This window comes from Manis pentadactyla, chromosome 3 (assembly GCF_030020395.1).
Source record: "Manis pentadactyla isolate mManPen7 chromosome 3, mManPen7.hap1, whole genome shotgun sequence".
Classification (NCBI taxonomy): domain Eukaryota; kingdom Metazoa; phylum Chordata; class Mammalia; order Pholidota; family Manidae; genus Manis; species Manis pentadactyla.
This window is the reverse complement of record NC_080021.1, coordinates 217,041,610-217,062,836: the sequence shown is the minus strand read 5'-3', so window position 1 is coordinate 217,062,836 and position 21,227 is coordinate 217,041,610. Positions and strand designations below refer to the sequence as shown.

At 50.4% G+C, this 21,227-nt stretch overlaps 1 protein-coding gene across 6 annotated transcripts in view; it reads left to right on the top strand.

Moving 5' to 3' along the window:
- Nucleotides 1-21,227, top strand: part of RAPGEF1 (Rap guanine nucleotide exchange factor 1) — a 130,974-nt gene that overhangs the window by 77,340 nt on the left and 32,407 nt on the right. For 4 of the 6 annotated variants that reach the window (XM_036913520.2, XM_036913518.2, XM_036913515.2 and 1 more), the window contains 6 exons: nucleotides 8,765-8,853; nucleotides 9,506-9,658; nucleotides 10,148-10,271; nucleotides 10,717-10,900; nucleotides 12,034-12,534; nucleotides 17,901-18,103. In XM_036913520.2, coding sequence (XP_036769415.2) covers nucleotides 8,765-8,853; nucleotides 9,506-9,658; nucleotides 10,148-10,271; nucleotides 10,717-10,900; nucleotides 12,034-12,534; nucleotides 17,901-18,103 — 1,254 coding nt within the window. Of the gene's footprint in view, nucleotides 1-8,764; nucleotides 8,854-9,505; nucleotides 9,659-10,147; nucleotides 10,272-10,716; nucleotides 10,901-12,033; nucleotides 12,535-17,900; nucleotides 18,104-20,504; nucleotides 20,664-21,227 lie in introns of all 6 variants that reach the window. The other 2 variants (XM_036913510.2, XM_036913502.2) reach the window with 2 other exon arrangements.

Genomic DNA, 21,227 nt, shown 5'->3' with positions numbered 1-21,227 from the left:
CAGGCCCTGAGCATTCACTGTCTGACTCCCGCCTCCCACAAGGAGGGAGAGTCGTAGCTCAGCCCAGGGGATTTCATATGTTCCCCCCTCCACGCCAGCTGGCTTCCAGCCTCTCTGTCCCCATCGGGATCGGGCTTGGGGCACCTTATAAGCCCACGTCCCGGTGGTGTGAGAGAGCTTCAGTCGGCTGGGAGTGATGCACAGTGCAGAAATAAAACACATTCTCAAGGATGTCGTCATCCCGCTTGGAGGAGAAATGTTGGCACGTTCCTTTAAACTGACTCACCATCTTTCAAGTAACATGCAGTTGCTAAATGGAATTTTTTTTGAAGGGTTGAGAAAGTGTTTTAGAACAGGATTGCTTTGTTTTTGTCCCTGAATGGGTTAGTACCGTTTATTATTTAAAGCCCCCGCATAAAGGTCACTTGTTAGCCCTGTAACCTTGAGCAGGTTACTTCCCTGAGGTTCAGGTAGGTTTTAAAATATTTACCCTGAGGATTTGAAGAAAGATTAATTAAACGTATGTACATAAAGTACACGGTAAGTGCTAGGTGCCCACTAAAGTGGATAAGTACTGTTAACTATAGAAATGTTAATTTCTAGACCTGCTTACATTTATCAGCCCTTGACAATGACTGCGGCTTATTATCATGTAATTTTATAAATCTCCACTCAAAAGACAGACCTGTTATTGTCTGATCTGGACTGGCTGGCACTTTACCAATGGGAGCCTGAGGCTCAGAGATGACAGTGGCCCTCCGAGGAGAGTTTAAAGGCCGTCATTTTCCCATTTCTCTTGGAACTAGCCTAGGACCTAGCTGTTGGGGGGCTGAGCTTCTCAAGGTCAAAAAGATACCCCAGTATGTTCTTTTGAGACAAGCCTCCCAATTACTAACTTTGCCATTCAAATTTCAGCCGTTCCTCTTGTCTCAGATGTACAGCTTCTCACCCATCTCCCAGGGCTCCACTTTGCTCTCTTCGCAGACCCTCAAGAGACTGCCATTCTCAGACCTAGAGCCTCTTTTCCGGACCTCCAACTCTGTCCCCACCCCCATTCACACACACTTTTTTTTCCCTTAATTAAAAAAAAGTCTTCTTACACTCACAACCTTGGGGAAAATTTTGGGATACCCGCTGTTCTGTCATTCAACCATCACCACTCAAAATTGAGCTTGTATACCAGACTCACTCTGTAAAACAGGAATATTTTGAAAGAAATGTTTTCCTGACTGTATCAGTTAGGATTGGTTTCACTCCAAGAAATCCAAAATAATACTGGCTCTTAAGAGTTAAAACTTTATTTCTCTTTCACGTAGTCCAGAAATAGGCAGTCCAAGGTAGTATGACATTTTCACAATGTGGTCAGGGACATGTCTTCTCCCAAGATGCGAGAACCCTGCTGTCATGAACACATGGATTCAAACCTCATGGTCTAAAATGGCTGCTCATTCTCCATCTATTATGACTACATTCCAGCCAGCAAGGAGGAAGAGAGAGTAGAAAGTTGTGCCCTCTGTATTTAAGGGAGCTTCCTCAAAGGCCTCATAGAACTTTCACTTACATGTTATTAGCCAGAACTTGGTCTCACCCAGCTAAAATTCTATTAAGAAGGACAGATATTGTGGGGCAACTAGCTTACTCTGACACACTGACATTTCAAATAAGCCATATCTTTTATTCCTCATTCAGCCTATTTTTAAATTTTCTGATGAAAAATTTCAAACCTTTGCAAAAAAGAGAATATAATGGATCAGCCCCATCACATAGCTTCCACAATGTCCACTCATGGCCTGTTTCTTCCATACCTCTGCCTGCTCTCCTGGATTATTTGGAAGCAAATCCCAGACATCATGTCCTTTCATCTACAAATGCCTTAGAACATACCTCTAGAATATGGGAAACTTTTTCTGTAGAGGGCCAGATAGTAAATATTTTAAGCTTCTCAGGCTATATACAATCTCTGTTGTATATTCTTTGCTGTTTGCTTGATCGTCTTCAATTATTACTATTTTTTTAACAAAACATTCTTACCCTGAGGGCCTAACAGAAATAAGCCCTGGGGCTGGATTTGGCCTACAGAGTGTAGTTTGCTGTTTTTAAACAGTCTGTTTTTCAATTCAAGATCCAAATAAAATCTATACACTTAATTCATTGATATGTATCTGAAGTTCCCCCTTCTCTCCATTTTTCTCCTTTTAACTTAACTTGTTTTTTTAGAAAGAGGTTTTGCTTCTGCAAGTTTTCCACATCCTAGATTATGCTGATTACCTCTGTGTGGAGTCATTCAGCACATGCCTTTGTCACTTGAATCTCCTATAAAACTAGAGGCTGCATCAATTCATCATGTCTTTTGTATTTAGAAGGAAGCCTCCTAGGGGACACCCTGTGCTTCCGCCTCGAGGCCTCTCCCTTTGGCTCCTTCAGCGGCCCTTGATGGTCATTGCCCAGACCCATTAATGCATTAAGGGTTACAGAATTATGACATTCCGATTCTTTCTGCTGGTCTTTCATCATTACTTTGCTGGAATATATCTAAAAGAGAAACTTTTCTTTGTCGTTTATGGTTATCCTGAGTTACAATACTCAGAGGGAAGGCAGCATCGGTGCTCAGTTCCTTCCTTCCTTTACCAGTTATCAAAATAATCAGCATTTCCTCACATGCCGTTACATGACCAATGAACTGAGGTTTGTAAAGTGTCATTCTGAAGCCATGCATTTAAACATACTTGCCAGGCTCCAGTCGCCCCCAGTCATTCTTAGTGATTGCCAGTGGCCACTTTTGGCCAGTGAAGGCTTTTTCAGGTCGTTCCCTGAGTTTATTTGGATATGACCTTAAAGGTCTTTGGTAGTTTTCTCACTTTTGGGTTGCAAGGATATTCCAGGTGCATCTGGTACTTAACTATATTTTAGGGGGAAGGAGTGGTAGCTTTATTGAGATTTAATTCCCATACCAGTAATTTACCCATTTAAGATACACAACTTAATGATTTGTAGTATTTTTAGAGTTACGCACCCATTACCACAGTCAACTTTAGGACATTTTCATCAGCTCAGATGAACTGCATACCCTTTTACACTCCCCCACCGCAGCCATCCTGCCCCTCCACCAGCCTTAGGCAGCCACTAATCGACCTTCTGTCTCTGTAGGTTTGCCTGTCCTGGACATTTCATAGAAATGGACTCGCAGACTCTGTGGCCCTTTGTGACTGGCCCCTGTCACTTAGCATAATGGCTTCCAAGTTCATCCCTGTGGTGACATGGGCCAGAATGTCGTTCCTTTTCATTGCCAAATAATATTCCACTGTGTGCATGGACTGCATACTATTTATTTGTGGACACTTGGACATCTGTTTCCACCTTCTGGCAATTATGAATAATGCAACTGTGAACATTCATGTACAAGTTTTTGTGGGGTGTATGTTTCCATCTCTCTTGGGTAGCTACCTGAGACTTGCTGGGTCATGTAGTAACTCTGTGTTTGATCATGTGACTAACTGCCTGACTACTTTCTAGAGCAGCGGCATCATTTTACATCCCCATCAGCAGGGTGTGAGGGTTCCAGTTTCTCCACATGGTCACCATTCTCACTTGTTATTATCTGTCTCTGGTTCTAGCCATCCTAGTGAGTGTGAAGTGGGATCTCATTGTGGTTTTGACTTGCATTTCCCTGATGGCTAACAATATTGAGCATCTTTTTCTGTGTTTATTGGCCATTTGTGTGTCTTCTTTGGAGAAGTTTGTATTCAAATCCCATTTTTTAATTGGATTGTTTGTGTTTTTTATTAGTGAGTCATCTTTTACATTTCATACCACAGACCAGGGGTTGGCTCTTCCTCTAAGGAGTCCTGGTTCCCTTATTGGGAAATGGTGCTTAAAGACCGCAATCCGAGTGCTAAGGTTTCTCGTGGCTGCTGATGGTCCCGTGCTCTGTTTCTCTGGGGCAGTGCATCTTGGCCTTATGCTTTGGTACTTCCAGTTCTCACTCAGGACCAGCCGGGTCTTGACTGAACCTCGTCATACTCACATCTTAATTTTCTCCCTCCCCAATACTGAAAACCCCAATGGTATCCACAGAATGACTCATTGGCTTTTTCCCACAAAACAAACACAGCAGTTTCAGAACAGCAAACACCAGCTACCTCCAACTCGATGATTAAAAAAGTACTTGAAATGTTCCGAAGTTATTTTTTACCTTCAGGTTACCCGTCATTTTGCGGTCATTTGAAATAGTTCTTTGAGTGGTTACATGGTTGGGTTCATCTTACTTATGATGTATTTGAGAAATTACAATATGCAGTGGTTTTAAGTATTCCACTGCTTTGAAGAGGAGGAGAGGGGAGGAAAAAGGGAAAAGAAACACCTGGTTATCTGAGTAGACATTTTTCCGTTAGGAGTTGTGTGGGATATACTTTTAAATCAAAGGTGTCATCACACTTCTATTTCAATTTCGTACATTCAGGTTTTGGGGTCATTTCTATTGTCTTGTTTTTTAAATAACAAAGTGGCTTCAAGCAAGATAATCTCTCTTTCTCCCTACCACCCCTTCTAATCTATTTTCTAAGCAGTTTACTAAGTTATTTTTCTAATAAATGTGCTAACACGGAGCACTATACCAAACACTGACTACTTTTTCATTCTCAAGGGTGCCGGGGTATACAGGCACCTCCTGGCCAGGCTGGGACTGTCGCAGAGCAGCTCTGTTTGGGCTGACATATGCTTTCCCCTCCTGATTGCTCTGCTCAGTTACAAAAATCAAGAGAGGTCTTTCAGTGACCTGTAAGCTTCTTTAGGGCCTTTTGGGAGGGGGACGTATGACTCCCGCAAGCTTTTAATGTTTCAGTTGGAGCATTTGCCCCCGCTGTGCTATTTTATTATTTTGGCACAAAGGTGCCCGGCGTGTCGTTGTGTCCGTCCCCCGTGCAGACCCAGCCAGCGGGCCCTGCTCCGTAGGTCTCCTCAGCACCCCACCTGTGCAACGGAGTTTGAGATCTGCCCCCGCTGCCTTGTTTTTAGACTGTTAAGGAGTGCCCACCCGTGCCTCCTGACTGGGAGTGACCTCCCAGAGCTGAAGTCAGGCGTCACTTGCTGCCCCAGGCCACGTCTTAGAGCCTTGGCTGCTTGCTCTCTGCCTCTTCCTGATCGTGTATGAGAAGGAAGACTTCCTCTGTTCTGTTGCTGCCTCACACCCACTATAGATATGGGCAGGAAAGGCCCCTTTTGTCACCTTAAAGAAGTCACTCTGGGGCTGGACACCCCTCTGATCTCATTAAGCCTCTTCAGTTGCAGGAAACTCCCCACCAATGGCCTGTATTCAGTGTCCGTGGTGACGAAGCTGCCTTAGAACAGCCAGCTGGTAGAGGGGCTCATCATAGCCAGGAGCACATGTTTCCCTGGATTCTGGTCCCTTCACCAGGAAATTCACGGGACCAGACGTGATAGAGGCCAGACAGCAGCAGGGTGGGATGGGGCGTGAGCAGGAGCAGCAAGCCCCTGCGTTTTCCCTCCGTGTGAACCCGGAGGACACCGGCCATTGTGGGGCATCCTGAGAACCCTTGTGGCAGGGCAGTGTGATGGTGGGCCTCAGGACACTGGGGTCACCCATGGCACCTTGTTAGGAGCCCTGCATGCCCTGTCTGCTCTGGCATCAGATGCCATGGGGAAGATAGTAATGAATGGGACTTTCTCTCTTACTTGTGCACCTGAGCTGGTATTTGATTTGCTGAAGGTCATTTAAAGTGGTAGCCTCTCTCTGATCATGTTCAGTGTGAATAAAATGGACATGGAGATAAAGTAGTATTCATTTAGAAAGATATAGCTCCCTTTTTGGCTTTTGAAGACTGCTTTTTGTTGAGCTGGAGGTTGTCTGGTTCACAGCTGCTGCTGTGGACACTTGAGTCTGGTGCCAACTTCCTCAGTCAGTTCAAACCTGCCCCTCAAAAGGACAGGAAAGCCTGGCATCCTCCCCAAGCTCTGCCTGCAGTAGGAGGGGCTGGGCTCTCGCCAGGTTACACCTGGTCAGCTCTGAACGAGGGCAGGGTGTTGGCACTGGGCCAAATCTGTGCCCTCTGAGGGTTCTTGTCCATCTGTGATAGTGAGGCAAGCTGAGACTAAAGCGCTCCGGCTGGTCTGTCCGGGCTGGAAAGTTGGTGGTGAATAAGGCACTGCCCACCCCCTCACACCCTCTGGGTGTCCGGGCCAGCTCACTGGCAGCCAGGACGTGGTCTCGGAGTTTGGGTACACACTTACACATGTGTGCCTGTCATTCCGTGATCCCTTCACCCTCGTCCATTAGTGGAGTTCACACAGCTGCCTCTCCAGGAAGATGACATTCTAATTATAGTTGCTGAAGAATCAGGGGAGAATTAGTGGAATTCTTCCTACGTCAGCAGGTGCCAGCATGCCGACTGTCCTGCTCGTAAGGAAGCGTGAACGTGAGCGTGGGGCTTCGGGACACGTCGTCCGGCCCTCTGACTCCTCCTAATGCTGTGGTGCTCCTCTCTGCCCGGCGACGTGCTTCGAGGACAGGGCGCGCCTGGCACTCTCCTCTGGGCAGTGGCTGCAGGACGCTGGTCATGCAGTCTCGCCTCTCTCCGTCTTGTAGTCCCCAGCTAGGCAGCTAGGCCTTAACTATCTGCGAGGTTTGTGTAACTTCTAAATGGAGCCAGCAGGAAAATGCTAGCATTCTCCTTTGTTCTGTCAGTACTTGACTCAGCGATCTCATTTCTCCATGTTTCTCCAAGAATAGGTTGGTGTTATGGCCTCAGGTGACACTAAGTCTGGTCATAGCGAGTATGCCTTTCGTTGTTTTTTTTAAATTAGTATTTCAGAAGTAATGCATGTTCACTGTAGAAAATTCAGGGAAACAAAAACAAAATAACAGGTGTTTGATAGCCATATTTTTTTAATACACGTACTCTTGGTTGTTTTTTGTTCCAAGACATAGTGTATGTATACCAGTGTGACCACCTGGGGCTATTTGCCCACTTTGCGTAGTATTATATTGTCTTTCTATGCTCTTGTGAGTTTGTTTTTTTATTGGCAATATAATAGTCATTGTTTGGTTCTACCATAATTTATATGATCAGTACCTAGTATTGAATATTTAATTATGGAGTATCGGGTAGTCTAATTTATCTACTACATATAACACTGTGATGACCGTCCTTTGTGGTTTAATTTTTGCATACATCCATGACATTTTCCTTGGGCTAAATTATTATAAAAAGAATGCAGGTATTTAAGGCTTTTGATGCACCCGACAAGTCATCCTCTAGAAAAGCTATCCGAAGCATTACACCTCTCATGTCTGGAAGGTGCTACTTCATTACCATCAAAGCTGGAGAATCTCTAATGATTACTGAACATTGGTGTTTGCATTTGTGAATATTTTCTTTGGTATTTCTTTTAACATCTTCATCTTTTTTCTAGTTTCGTGTCTTTGAAAGACTCCTTGTTCTAGGAGGGATATTAACTCTGCCTTACCACACAGGGTGTGACTCCGAGCATGGCGCTGAGTTTGGAGAGGCTTTGCAGTCTGATTTAGGGACACATTGCTTTGTCACCCACTTGCATCCATTGCTGCCTCCTCTGTAACTATAGAAATAGACATTCATCCGGAAAGCCTGAATCCCCCCATGCCGCACAAGCAGGTCCTGCCCAGGGCCCATCAACAGGAGAAAGGATACAGCAGTTGTGGGCTTATCTGTACACTGGAATGCAGCTCAGCAATCAAGAGGGACCTCCTGCACACAAAGCGCGGATGGTCACACTGAGCACAAGAAGAGGGACAGACAGGGGCAGAGGGTAGATCAGTGGTGGGCAGGGGCTGGGAGCTGAAGGTGCAGAGGAGGGGCTGGGCAGGAGGTCGTTTCTTCTGGGGGTGATGCAAAGCCCAAAAGTGATTGTAGTCATGGTCAAACAGCTCTGTGAACAGACAGAACCACCGACTACACTTTAAAGGGCCGCATTTTATAGCATGTGAATCAGAGATCCATAAAGCTGGACACAAAATGGTGCGTAGTGCCAGATTCCATTTATATCAGGTTCTAGGCAAAGGTAATCTAAGAAACGGAAGTAAAAGGGAGCAGGGCAGATTTACTACACAGAGTGTTGGAAGTGTTCTGTATTTTTTGAGTGGTGCATACACGGGTATTTGTTACTGGGAAAAACGGCATCCTAGGTGGGGAAAAGCCCAAGTAGGCCCTGGTCTCCTGTTTCTTTTTTTTCTTTGTACTTCACGAAATATTTTCTAAAGTCATTTCTCTGCTGGGTAATAAGCCCTTAACTTTCCAGCCAGTCATCTCAGCGCACCAGCAGCCGCCACACCCATAGCCAGCTCGGTTGGGAGCCTGCCTTCCCCAGGCCCGAGGTGTGCTTGTTCGGACAGACAGCACCCTACACATCCCACACTGGCTAAAAAGTAGTTCTTCCCCCACAAACTGACTGGGAATGTGTCCTCTCAGGAATTTAATTTGTGTGATGATCCTAGTCATTTTGAGACGTTGGGGTTTATTCATTTCCCCCTTCCGGGAGGAAGTACTTACACATTTGAAACTTCTCAACATGTATGAAGGTATTTTTGGAGGGTGGGGGCCATTTTGGGAGGTCATGTAGATTAGCAAAGTCAAATAATGCTTGTATTTATGGTTTACGTCTGGCACAAAAATGAGGTTCAGCAGCAGAGGGTAGCCGGCCGGCCAGCATGGCGAGTGCTGTGTGGCGGGGGCCTGCTGGTGCCTCACTGCCTTTCTCCTGCACACTCTAGGAGCTGGTCAGGCTCACCATCGAGAAGCAGGGGCATCCGTCCCCAACAAGCCCAGTGAAACCCAGCTCCCCAGCCTGCAAACCTGACAGGTGAGTTCTGCCTAAACTCCCAGGCCAGACAGCCCACGCCAGGCGGGCTGCGGGGGCCCGAGGCCTGTGTTCCCTGAGCTCTGGTGAGTGCTGACCTCCTCTCACGTGTGTCCAGCTCACACACGTTTGGAAGTGTTGCCTGGTCGCGATGTTGATAGTCCGTGTGACTCCTACGAAGGAGAGTGTGTGAGTGTGCAGTGACCCACACCTGCACTTTTCCTGACCAGCTTCCTTTCCTAACTGCAAAGAGTTTTGAAGGGTTGGATTTTGGGGATTTAGCTTTGAGAGCATTAGCTTTATCAAGAAAATAAACTGAGGTCAATTTCTACTACTACATGCCCCTAGTAAAGCATAAAACACACATTTGGAACACTTTAGAGAGCCTTTAGGTTGTCCAGCCCAAGGATTCCTTTCACAGACAAGGAAACTGAGAAGCAGAGTCAAGGGACCTGGTCAGCTCCTGCTCTTTGTTATTGACCAAACAAGATATTGATGCCATCTTTGCCGTGGATGGCAGGGCACAGTGTTCAGGCTCCTGCTCCTTGGCACCCGGGCCTCCCGTCATTTCCCTGCCCCAGTAACATCCTGATCCTCTCAGGACCTGCGTGTGTGCCAGCCTTCTCTGACCCCAACTATTTTTTCAACTATCCAGCCAGTCCGAGCTCCCCCTGACAGATCGAGAGATGGAGATTCTAAACAAGACAACCAGCCTGTCGCAGTCGGCCGAGCTGCTACCAGACTCTACGGATGAAGAGGTTGCGCCTCCCAAGCCCCCCTTACCAGGCATTCGGGTGGTTGATAATAGGTAATATTCTGTTTTCCTAGCACCATCCTCTGTTTGTGACATACTCTGATGTGTGGTTGGGCAGAATGTGCAAGGTGAACACAGTGCTGTTACAGTGAGAACTTGGAGCCCAGTCCCTGCTCTCTGGAAGCCCGGGAGGTTTGACCTTCCTTGGGAGGGGCGCCTCCAGAGGCAGGACAAGAGCCCAGGCCCAGCACCTTCCCTTGCCACACACTCCAGGAACTTCCAACGGCTTGCCTGTTAGTCTTAACCAAAGCAAAAACCAGCATAATTTATTGTGGAAGGAGAAGAAAGGATTTTTCCAGTGTTAGTTTTTTTGACATTGCTAGGTTTTATTTTGGCAGAGGAGAGTGGGATGGAATTCAGAGTGTAAGAAGTAGGTGTGAAGTGTCTAGTAATTAAAGAATCCTACATTCTGTACCCTAAGATCTTTTTAAAGAGTTTTTGTTTGGGGTGTTTGTTCTGATGGGATTTCTTGATCTGTTTCAGTCCTCCACCAGCCTTGCCACCAAAGAAAAGACAGTCAGCTCCATCCCCAACCCGCGTCGCCATCGTGGCCCCCATGAGTCGGGCCACCAGCGGCTCCAGTTTGCCTGTTGGAATTAATAGGCAGGTAATGCAGCCCCATACAGAAAGACAGAGGAAGGCTCTGGGTTTAGGAATTTGGCTCCTGAAGCTAAAGAAACCCAATGATGTTCAGTCCCTGGCCACGACGAGATGATCTCCCTCACAGGGGTCGACGTCTCCTTGGTCATCCTTCTCTGAGAATGTGGTGGTAGTTCCTGGCAGGGGTGGGGGCAGGGGTGGGGGGGGTGAGGCATCTGCTGAGGACATCTGCGCCCAGCCCTAGGCCCTCCCTGGCCAAGTGCTCCTAAAGCCTTCTTTCTCAGAGGCCACAGATGCCGCATTTTACTGATTACATCAAAGATGGGCCTGTCCAACAGGCTTCTGAGCTTGGCTGTCTTTCCTTCTCTAAGTAAACATGCTGATTCCCTCCCCTGGTCTCTGCCACCGTTTCTCAAAAGTGACTTGGGTTTGTTTTTATTTTTCCACCTGAGGATTTTGACATGGACTGTTACGCACAGAGGCGGCTGTCGGGAGGCAGCCACTCATACGGCGGAGAGTCACCCCGCCTGTCCCCCTGCAGCAGCATAGGCAAGCTCAGCAAGTCGGACGAGCAGCTGTCCTCTCTGGACAGGGACAGTGGGCAGTGCTCCCGGCACACAAGCTGTGAAACACTCGGTGAGCCGCGGGCACCTTCGCCGCCACTCCTGTATCGTCGTTTCTTGGTAGCACCTTTGGGGTCGTGCAGTGCTGCCAATCATGGGCTACATGACCTTGGCTGAGTCATTTAAAACCTGAGCCTCAGTTTCCTCATCTGCAAAATGAGGCTACCAATATCTTTCTGTCAAGGAGGTTGAAAGTTTAAATTCAATAACAATGTGCACCCACACAGGAGACACTCAAATGGTAGCTGTTACTGTGGTTAATCTGGCAGGGTGTAATTCGACTCCCTCTGCCAGAAGGAAGAGCCATCTGTGCTCAGAGCCACAGATGCAGGGGAGAGCCCAGGATGGCTCCTGACAGAGGGTGAGGGCAGGTGAGCAGCACATGCCGACCTCCTCGTAGGCGTGGGCAGGAGCAAAGTTGGAAACGCAGCTTGGCAGGGGGCTTTAGAGCAGTAAGCTGTTTATGTCCCCTGAACCAGACATTTCACTTCTGAGAGTTTAATCTTAAGGACATAATCAGAGATTTATAGCAAAACCTCTATCCGAGGATATTAATCTCAGCCTTCTTAGTAGTGATAATGTGGAAACAGCCTAACTATTCAGTGGTAGGAAATCAGATGAACTATGATACATCCATTTGGTAGAATAAAACAGAGCTACTAAAAAGTAAATTGTGATATGTTGATCAGTGGACAAAATCCAAAACCACTTACATGGTGTTTTCTCAGTTTGGATTAAAAAAAAAAAATTCTGGTGGGGGAAAAACAAGACTTCCAAGGAAATACATCAAATTGTAAACAGAGATTATAGTCAGATTATGAAGTTACAGATGGTTTTTGTTTTCTTGGTATGTTTTTTCTTGCCATGCTTTCTACAGTGGTCATGCTTTTTTTTTTTTAAGTAAGAAATTTAAGAAATAAAGAAAGTACGAAGAATAGGATAACAAAGAGCCATATTCCCATCTGGTTTTACTTTTATAATAGGGAGAAGAATGAAGAATATAAAATAAAGTGAGAGCCTATGTGGGATGAAATGGGAGACACGTTTTTTCTCACGCTAATGACCGGGACTGGGTAAAGGTGGGAGGGGTGGGGCATTTCTGCAGGTTGCTGGCTCATGGGTGTGTGCTTCCTGTTGTGCATGCAGATCACTATGATCCTGACTACGAGTTCCTTCAGCAAGACCTCTCCAACGCGGACCAGATACCTCAGCAAGTGGCCTGCAACCTCAGCCCTTTGCCGGAGTCCTCGGGAGAGTCTGGGGCTCCGTTTCTTGGCCACCCTTTCCAGTTGCCTCTAGGCAGCTGTCCCCAGCCAGAGGGGCCCTTGGCCCCAGGGCAGCAGCCAGACATGCCACCTGCCCTTCCCGAGAAGAAGCGCAGGAGTGCGGCCTCCCAGACCATGGACAGCTCCAGCTGCAGGGTGTCGTATGAGCGGCACCCCTCACAGTATGACAACATCTCCGAGGATGACCTGCCGACCCCCGCCGTAGTCCAGCCCGCCCCCTTCACACCCTTTGCTGCTCTTCTCCCCTTGCCGCAAGCGGGCTCCTCAGCCTCTGTCGGATTTGGGGGTGATTTCACTGCTCCTGGATCAACGGGTGACTCAGAAAAACCACCTCCTCTACCAGAGAAGAAAAACAAAAACAGTAAGTTTTTGTTGAACTGTTGTCAGAAAGTAAGTTTTGCAGCCTAAAATGGTGTTATGTTTTATTTAAGCATTAGACCAAAGTCAGACCAGTGCCTCATAATTTCATAAAAGACAGGCCCCCAGGTGCACAGACACTTCTGGGAGCCTGTTTTGCCAATGCTGGTGATTGTTTTTAGAGCCCGATAAGCTGATCTCTCCTGTGGTCTCTAGAAAACCTTCAGCCTCGTCTCCCCAGAGCCCAAGTGTTTGGTGTCTTTTAAATGGCAGGCAGTTGACCTGGCCTGAACACAGTGACAAAGAAACGAGTGTCACAGCTTCAGGACAGCATTACAACCTCTAGGTAAAGCAAGATGGACATTTGAATTTTAAAAAGAACTTGCCCTGTGCACAGAGAGATTTCCTGAGGACCCTGAAAGCATGCAGGGCTCTGTTGAGAGAGCTCATGCTCCCACTCTGTCTTCTGTTTGCAGACCCTGACATGTCACATGGTGACTTGGACTCTGAGATGGCCTGGTTGGAGTTGCTGAGGACACTCCTTGGGCCACATATTTTAACATATGATGTTACTAGGGCCCAGGATCAGAGCTGAAATTTTGGACTTTTGTATTTTGACTATTTTCCAACTGTAAATTTGCCATCCGATTCCTAAGTGGAGTTCGCGGGCAACGGTTTCTTCTGCTGCCCCCCCACTGCTCCACATGGCCTCTCTCTCCACCCCCCACGCTAGCATAGGACCACTCCATTTTTCTTTGGCAGACTGGCTGTCACCATTTCGATGTGAGTGTAGCCACCTCAGCTCCACAGCCCAGGATTCCCTGGCCTCAGTGGAAGCATCCGGCAAAGAACCTCTACCAAATACGAATCAAATTCCCATTCCACATTCCCAAATGAGAGCGTCTGATTGGCTCCACCTAGAGCAGGGCCGGTTAAACACACGAGGATCGCCCTGAGGGCCAGCTGGGCAGGCCTCCAGGCAGAGGTGGCCACGGAGGGTGTAGCGTTTCCCCAGCTCCTCAGTGGAAGCCGTCAGCTTGTGTAATGGCCTCGGTGGTGTGTCCCCCAGCTGGAGGGAAGGCTGGCTCTGGAGGGCTGCTGATTCATTCCCATCTGTCATGTGAGTTTGCTCCTCAGAAACCAGGGCGCTAGTGGAGGGAGTTGCAAACAGCAGGGCCGGGAGTGTTTCTCGCTGCACGTGTCCCAAGGACTGTTGGCCTTTCCCCTCCACCCGTGTTACCTTGACTTGAGCAGTGTGCCGTTCTGGGCTCACGCTCTTTCCTTTCCCAGGAATGCTCTGAACCCAGAATGCAAGTCAGGATTGCATCTGTGCAAACTGCAGCAGATAGGTGGTGTGCCTGGTAGTGGGGCCAGGAGCCTCTCCTAACAGGTTTTAGAACAGATGTGGGGCAACAGTCCTTGAGCAGGGGCTGTAGAAAAGAGGAGAGGGAGAAGCATCCATTGCTTCCTTCCCTACAGCCTCCAGTCTCCAGCAGCTGAAAATATTTTCTGCTAATTTAGAAATCCACTTTCAAGCTTTGTCCCATCCATCCATGTCCAGAGCACTTGCAGTGCAAACCTTTAAAACTAAGAGTGTAAGGTGTGGCATGGCCTGGGGTATAGCCTCACGCACCCTGTGGCCTTTAGTCCTTACAGCCTGGCCAGGCAAGTGTTATTAGCGCCCCTTTTATAGATGAGGAAACCGGAGCTCGAAGCCTTGCCCAAGATCAGCAGGCTTCAGAGCAGGCTTGTGTCTCCCCAGCAGGTACACTGCCCCAGAGCTGAGGAGGAAGGGGTCCGGCCCACCCTCATGGAGACCCTGTGTGGGGGAGACCCTGCGTGGGAGAGACCCTGTGTGGGGGAGACCCTGCATGGGGGAGACCCTGTGTGGGGAGACCCTGTGTGGGGGAGACCCTGCATGGGGGAGACCCTGTGGGGGGAGACCCTGTGGGGGGAGACCCTGTGGGGGGGAGACCCTGTGTGGGTTTCACTAGTGGTTCCTGTTTAGCAAGTAGTCATTCTGTGCCTGTGCCAGGACCCCAAATGCCAGGTGCCCAAGGCTCAGTGTTAGCCTCACGTCTGTGCTTCACCACCGAAGGGGACACCTGGAGAGGGTTCTAGTCTGTGGTGCTGTGGAAAACTCACAGAGTTGCTATGGGGGAGAAGGGGGTAATCAGCATCCTTATTTATATTCAGCTGGCTCTGGACAAAGCTCATGCACGGAGTCCCGGTGTCATAGAACGTCCCCGTCCTTTGGGTTGTTCTGATGCCCCGAGGGTGCCCCCAGCCCAGGTGCTGCTCAGTGCTGGCTGCCGAGCAGTCCCAGTGACACTGGGCCACTCTAGTCTCTGAGCCCTTGTGCTGGGCTGCCCCAGAGACAGACTGTCCTTTCTTCTGGAAGCTTGTTTCTCTGTGCTTGGCTAGCAGGTCTCTACAAGGACTCTGACATCAGGAGTTCAGGTCTTCCTCAACTTCCCACTTGGGTCAAGCAGAAGGGGTTGTGTTTCATCCTTGTAGGGTACAACTGGCAGGCATTTGAGGCTTGCATCTTCCTGTAGAACCTGACTGTGTGTCATTAAAGAAAAGGTCTGTGGGCCTCACGGGGCACCATGAGCTGCACTTTTCTCCCAGCAGCCAGTTTCCTCTTGCCCACCTTTTACAGCTGAGTTGCTCGGCGCTTGTCGGAGCTAATACGAGCTCATGGGTCTTTTAAGTAGAGAAGGTGACTTTGAACATCCCTCGGTGAAGGGTGTCCCGAAGACCTGCCTGGAGAGAGCCATTTCCCACCCCCCTTGACCCCACATGAGGTGCAGGGAGCAAGAGCGTCTCCCCACCTGTGTGACTCCTCTCTTCAGCAAAGCGTTTCTGTCCCTCAACTCCGTGACTCGTTTAGGTCTCCAATTAAGCCCTGACTTCATGGTCATTTGAAAATACAAAATTAAGCCCAGAAAAATTGTCGTTGCCACTTTTTCTTGGTATCTGTCAGGTGCTCATGGCGCTTGTGACATGACCCAAGGGGAGGGCGTGCATTATCGTGGGGGTTCACGGCCCTGCCGTCCCCGGGACTGCTGCATGCAGGCTGAACTCCCTCCACTTCTGAGGCCAGGGCCCTTTTTCTTGCCCACCTCGTCAGAGCTCTAGCACCCTTGTTCAGGGGGCATAGCAGCTGTGTGAGAGAATAGCCAGTGCTGGTGCCTGGGGCGAGCCAGGGCTTTCCCTGCAGACACAGGCACGTCCACGTGGGTAGGGAACAGCCTAACGCCTGGGGCTCCCTCCTGGCCTAGAAAAGGAGGGACCGTGCAGGATTTCAGGCCTGCCTTGACCTAGATGTGTCCTGGGGCATCAAGTACAGGACCCAGTCCTCCCAGGCAGGTGTGATTGGAGAAAAGGCTTTGCTCCAGCCCAGCTTTCACAGCTTCATAAGGATGACTGGGCACAGCTCCAAACGGTGGCTTTCCCCAGGGCCTTCTAGAGTCTTCAGAAGGGCCAGGCTTTGCATGTGGGGCTCAGCTCACTGACCCCAGAAGTCAGATGTGCACACTGATGCCCCCACGTGAGGGTGGAGGGTGCCACAGGGCGAGGTCACTGAGTCATGACAGCCAGAGGTGGTGATGCCATTTGTCAGTGACGCCCACTGCGCTGGGGAGGGAGCCTGCCCTGGGCTGCCCAGAGGTACAGGCAGCTCCAGGCTGGCCAGCCACCTAGCATCAGATGGCAGGGCTGGCAAGGGCTGGGGTTTCTGAAAGGATTTGGGGGAAGAGTGGAGGGATGCTTTGGAATTTGAGCACTTATCACCATTTGTCCCTCCTAAGGATGTGCTATCCTTGCAGCTGGACGGGAGGATTGAGCTTAGGGGGTATTATTTCCTGTATACCCAGCGGGTACTTTACGAGACCCACCCCAGGGCCTGCCACCTGCTTTATTAGCAAGTCACTAGGTAGGGACAGATGTTGAGGTAAGGACTGATGACATGTGTTCCATTCATTCAATCTACAAATACTTTGGGACACCTACTGTGTGTCAGGCTCAAACGATAGCGCGGTGGACAGGACGAATGTGGGCCCTGACCTCCTGGATCTTTTGTTTTTTGAGTGCAGGGCAGTAAATCCAGTGCCTTCTGCTTTGAAAATATATCCTGAACCAAATCAGTCACTACTTCCACTGCCTGCATGATTCTTTCACCTGAACAACCACAGCAGCCCCAGAATCATCTTCTCAAGACTGAGCAGCCCCAGGCCCATCTCTGGGGGGAGCCCGTCGGTGGGTTCCTGCTAGTTTGGCATCAAGCCTGCTTCCTTGCCCAGCCCACTGCCCCACGCAGTCGCCCGGGTAAGGCCTCACTGACTCCCTTACTGACTGCTGGCCCACAGCTTCGGTGCAGAAAGCCCTCCTCACAGCTCATCCATATTCTGCAGGAGCATCCCACCCACGCCCCTCTCTCTGTTCTCCACCGGCCAGGTTTCTCCCTGACGCTCACCCCACCTTGGCCTCTTTTCTGTCTCCCTGGGGAAGGTGTGAGCTCCACAAGTGCATTTTCCTGGCCCGTGTAGTCCCTGCACCTGGGTTGGTGCCCAATACAGTGGTGAAAACGTGCTTGGTGAAAATCAGATGGTAGGAAAGCACTCGGACAGCTCCTGATCCTGTCGGAAGAGCTAAGGGCCAGGACTAGGGTGCAGGGTGGGGCCCAGACAGGCTGCCCTTGGGTGCTCAGGGAAGCTGAACCGCAGAGGAGGGAAGAGTCAGGCTCAGCCAGGCTTGGGGAAGCAGTGGGAGCACATGCAGAAATTCCTGAGGAGTTGCAGGAATTGATTGACAGCGTGCTGCGGGCTGAGTGACCGGCCCTGCCCAGCCCCGTGCACCCCACATAGAATCGGTAGCCCTCGAGTGTGTCTGGAAACCCCCAGGGGCTTTTCAGCAAGGGGGTGAAATGCCCAGTATGCTTTTTCTTAAAATAGACTGTTTCCTAGAGCACTTTTAGATTCTCAGCAACACTGAGTGGAAAGTACAGGGAGATCCCATCTATCCCTGCTCTGACACCTGCAGGGCCTCACCCACTGCCACCATCTCCCCCGGGTGCTGCGGTTGTCACAGTGCAGGATCGCACACTGATGCATCATCATCACCCGTAGCTGTGGTTCACCAGGGTTGCTCGGGGGGCTCACCTGGGGTCACTGGTGGTGTGCACTCATTGCACGGGTACCACCATTGCAGTGCCCCACAGAACAGTTTCACAGCCCCAGGGTGCTTCCGTGGAACTCGCCCTGGCTGCTGGGAGGAGAATGGGGAGGGGAGTTCCTATGTGGGCCCCAACCCCGGCTTCAGCTGGCCCAGTGGCAGCGTGCGACAGGCTGCCTGCCGTGTGTTTTGCAGTGCTGGCTTACATGCAGCTGCTCGAGGACTACTCGGAGCCCCAGCCTTCCGTGTTCTACCAGACGCCGCAGAACGAGCATATCTACCAGCAGAAGAACAAGCACCTCATGGAGGTGTACGGCTTCAACGACTCCTTCAGCAGTGGAGATGCCCTGCAGGAGCTGGCCCCACCCCCCGCCCTGCCCCCCAAGCAGCGGCAGCTGGTAAGCAGCCGCTCCCGGTCTCCCTCCTGTCCTGCCCCAGAGCAGAACCTCCAGTCCCCACTGGCCTCCTGCAGGGGCAGGTCTCACCCTCTCCTTCCCGGCTGGGGCCAGGCCGGTGTTGGCCGTGCCACAGCCCAGCCTTGCTTTCACTTCCTCCTGACAAGCTCATGCAACCGTCTCCTACTTGGCCATCTCCCCAGCCTGAGTGGGGGGTGTCTTTCTTTTCCAAAGCAGCCCATGCAGCTGGGACTGGCTGATACTCAGAATGTTTGCTTCCCCTACTGACAGTCTCTTATATGTATTTCTCTCTTCTTTGGCTCCAATATAGACCCCCCAGAAAGGAGGGACTCAATCAAAGCACAGGGCACAGTCTGTGTACAGCCATCTGTGGACTTGATTTACATAGTGGGCCTGACTGTTCAGAGTGACTGACATCCCACCCTGGCCAGGGATGGCCCAGTGCAAACAAGTTCCATTGGAGCAGGGTGGCCTTCAACAGAGCCGTTCTGTGTTTCAGGCAGGGCACCCTTCCTCCTTTAGAAAACACCTCCTGTGTAAGGTCTGTGTTTCGGCGGTGGGGCCCAGGTCTGCACAGAGGCAGGCTGTCCTGCTGTGCACAACCGGGAAGTTTCTGGGACCGGGCGCGAGAGCAGACCGTGAGTCTGCTGCGTGCCTCCAAACCCTTTCTCAGTGCCACCAGTTTGCTAACCACGTGACTCTGGCTAGGTTTTCAACTCCCAACCATGCTTTCCAGAAAGAGTTCATCCCAGAGGGGATTCCTGACTTTGCACCAGTACTGTTTCGCTTCTGTGCAGGCCGATCTGGTAGTGTTTCCACCAGAGAGGAGACCAGTGTGGCTAGCTGCACCAACTTTTATCCAGTGTGAGAGGACATGAAGGTGCTGCCATAAGTTTGTGGGAGGGACAAAGGTCCCTGGTTTACTCCTCACAGCCGCTTGGGGCCTGGCAGCCCTGTAATTTGGCCTTGAGCCCTTGCCCAGCCCCAGGAGTCCCTGGGCCCTCCTGTATTCTGTGGACTCGGGCCGACCAGGCAGACCCACAGCCAGCCTCTTGCAGGACAGTTGGTCTAGTAGGGAAGAGGCTGAGCTCAGAGGTGGGATTCCGTCCTGCCACCGATTAGCTCTGTCCCACAAGTTGCCCTCAGGGTCTCAGTTCTTCACCTGCCCTGCACTCCCCCCATCAGGTGAATATGCCTGAATGTGAATCTAAATTGCTGAGAAGATATTTCAGAAAGAGATCTTTACCACAAAAGGGTAAACGCCTGCACCAGGGATTTGGTTGAATAGCTGAGCCAGATTTTGTGGAGATTTGAAATATTGTCAGCCTCTCCTGTTGGTGTCCACAGGTGCCCATCGGCCATCCTTGGGCACCTTCTGTGTATTGTGGAGCCCACAGGCTGCAGACTGTTTGAGGACAGGTGCCTAACGAGCATGCTTGGAACCAGAGCCTGTCTGAGCCCTGTACACCGTTGCGCCATGCTGCCAGGGCACCGTGAGGGGGGCCTGGAGTCAGGCACTGTGCTTCCTCAGGTCAGCCCTGGGGCTTCCATTTGGGTTCATGATCCTCACCATAGCCCCTGTCACCCCCATGTTAAGGAAACTGAGGCTGAGAGAGCCAGAGAGACTTAACTGAAGCTCTCCCACCGCTAGAAGTGGAAGATCGGGGGGCCAAGCCCAACTCCGGCTGAAGTGCAGGCACAGCACGTGGTGTGCCCTGTGCCAGCTGCTCAGCACCCCTCTCAGTGCAGGAGGACATTGTCCCTGTGTCACACACAGACATGGGAGTGGGGATCACTCATGCCTGTTGGCCCACGTACACCGTGGCGGCCCTGGTTCCAAGTGCTTTGCATTACACAGCCCCACACAGTGTCAGCCCCATTTTACAGATGAAGACCTGAGACACAGAGAGGTTTCCTGAGGCCAAACAGGTCACGATGGCAGGGCCCAGATTCAAACCTAGACAGCCTGGCTCCCAGCCCACAGTCTGCTAAAGCACAAATAACTACATGGTCTGCCCCCCAGAGGGGGAACTGGCGGCCCTGAGTGAGTGGACGAGCCAGGGTTTAAAGCCAGGTCTTACACCCAGGTCTGGGGCTCCAAGCCTGGGTGGCCTCCTTCCACCTGACTACCACTTCCAGTGGACACGGTTTGCATGAAAATGAGCTTTTTTTAAATCGACATGAGGAGGTGAAAAAGGAGGGTACCCTCTCATCCAGGTCACCCTCAGGGATACCTCTGATCCCTGGACTGAGCCAAAAGCCATCCCTCTCCAGAATGTTCCAGCAGAATTAGGTAGCAGCCCATTTTAGCCTCTGTGCACATGCCTGACTTCTCTGCTTTTCTCCCTCCTTCCCTGTCTTCTCTCTTGTCCCTTCTGTCCAGCAGGCCTCCTATGCTGCTTCTTCCTTCTCCTCTGTCTCCTACTGTGTCCAGCAAACTAAAGTGGCCTTCACCCCCGCGGACAGCAGTGCCTCTCAGGGCATCAGTGTGTCCATCTCTAACTCCTTTCTCAGCCGGCACGGCAACTTACCTGTGCCCTCGGTGAGTCGCTCCCTGCCGCTCTTAATTCAGAATCTGGTGAGCATGGTCTTTCTCTGTAGCCTGTGCCTCCCGACACGCGTGCTGCTCCTGTTGCTGACTGTCCTTCTGCAGCTCTTCGGGCTGGGTATGATGCATGGTTGCTTCTCTGTGGCCTTAGGGCCTGTGTAATGGGTGGGTGGGGCTGGGTGGGGGTGGAGATGGGGAAACAGTAGCAGCCACACTTGGAGTGCTATCAGGCATACAAAACAGAAATGTCTTGGCATTTTTATTCTGATCTCCCACTGGGACTATGTTTCAAAAGGAATATTCTTCACATAGGAAGCAAAGCCATGGAGAAAAGGCTTTACCGGATCATGATGGAGTTTGGGTTTGAGGGCTGTATCAGTTAGCTTTTGCTGTATAACAAACTACCCCAAAACTTAGTGACTTAAAACAACAGTAGCCATTGCTTAGGACACAAGTTAGTATAGGACGATTGTGCTGATATGGCCCAGACATGGCTGATTTGGGCCAAACTCCCTAACATCTCTGGAACCTCAGCTGGGACAGCTGGGCTCACTGGGC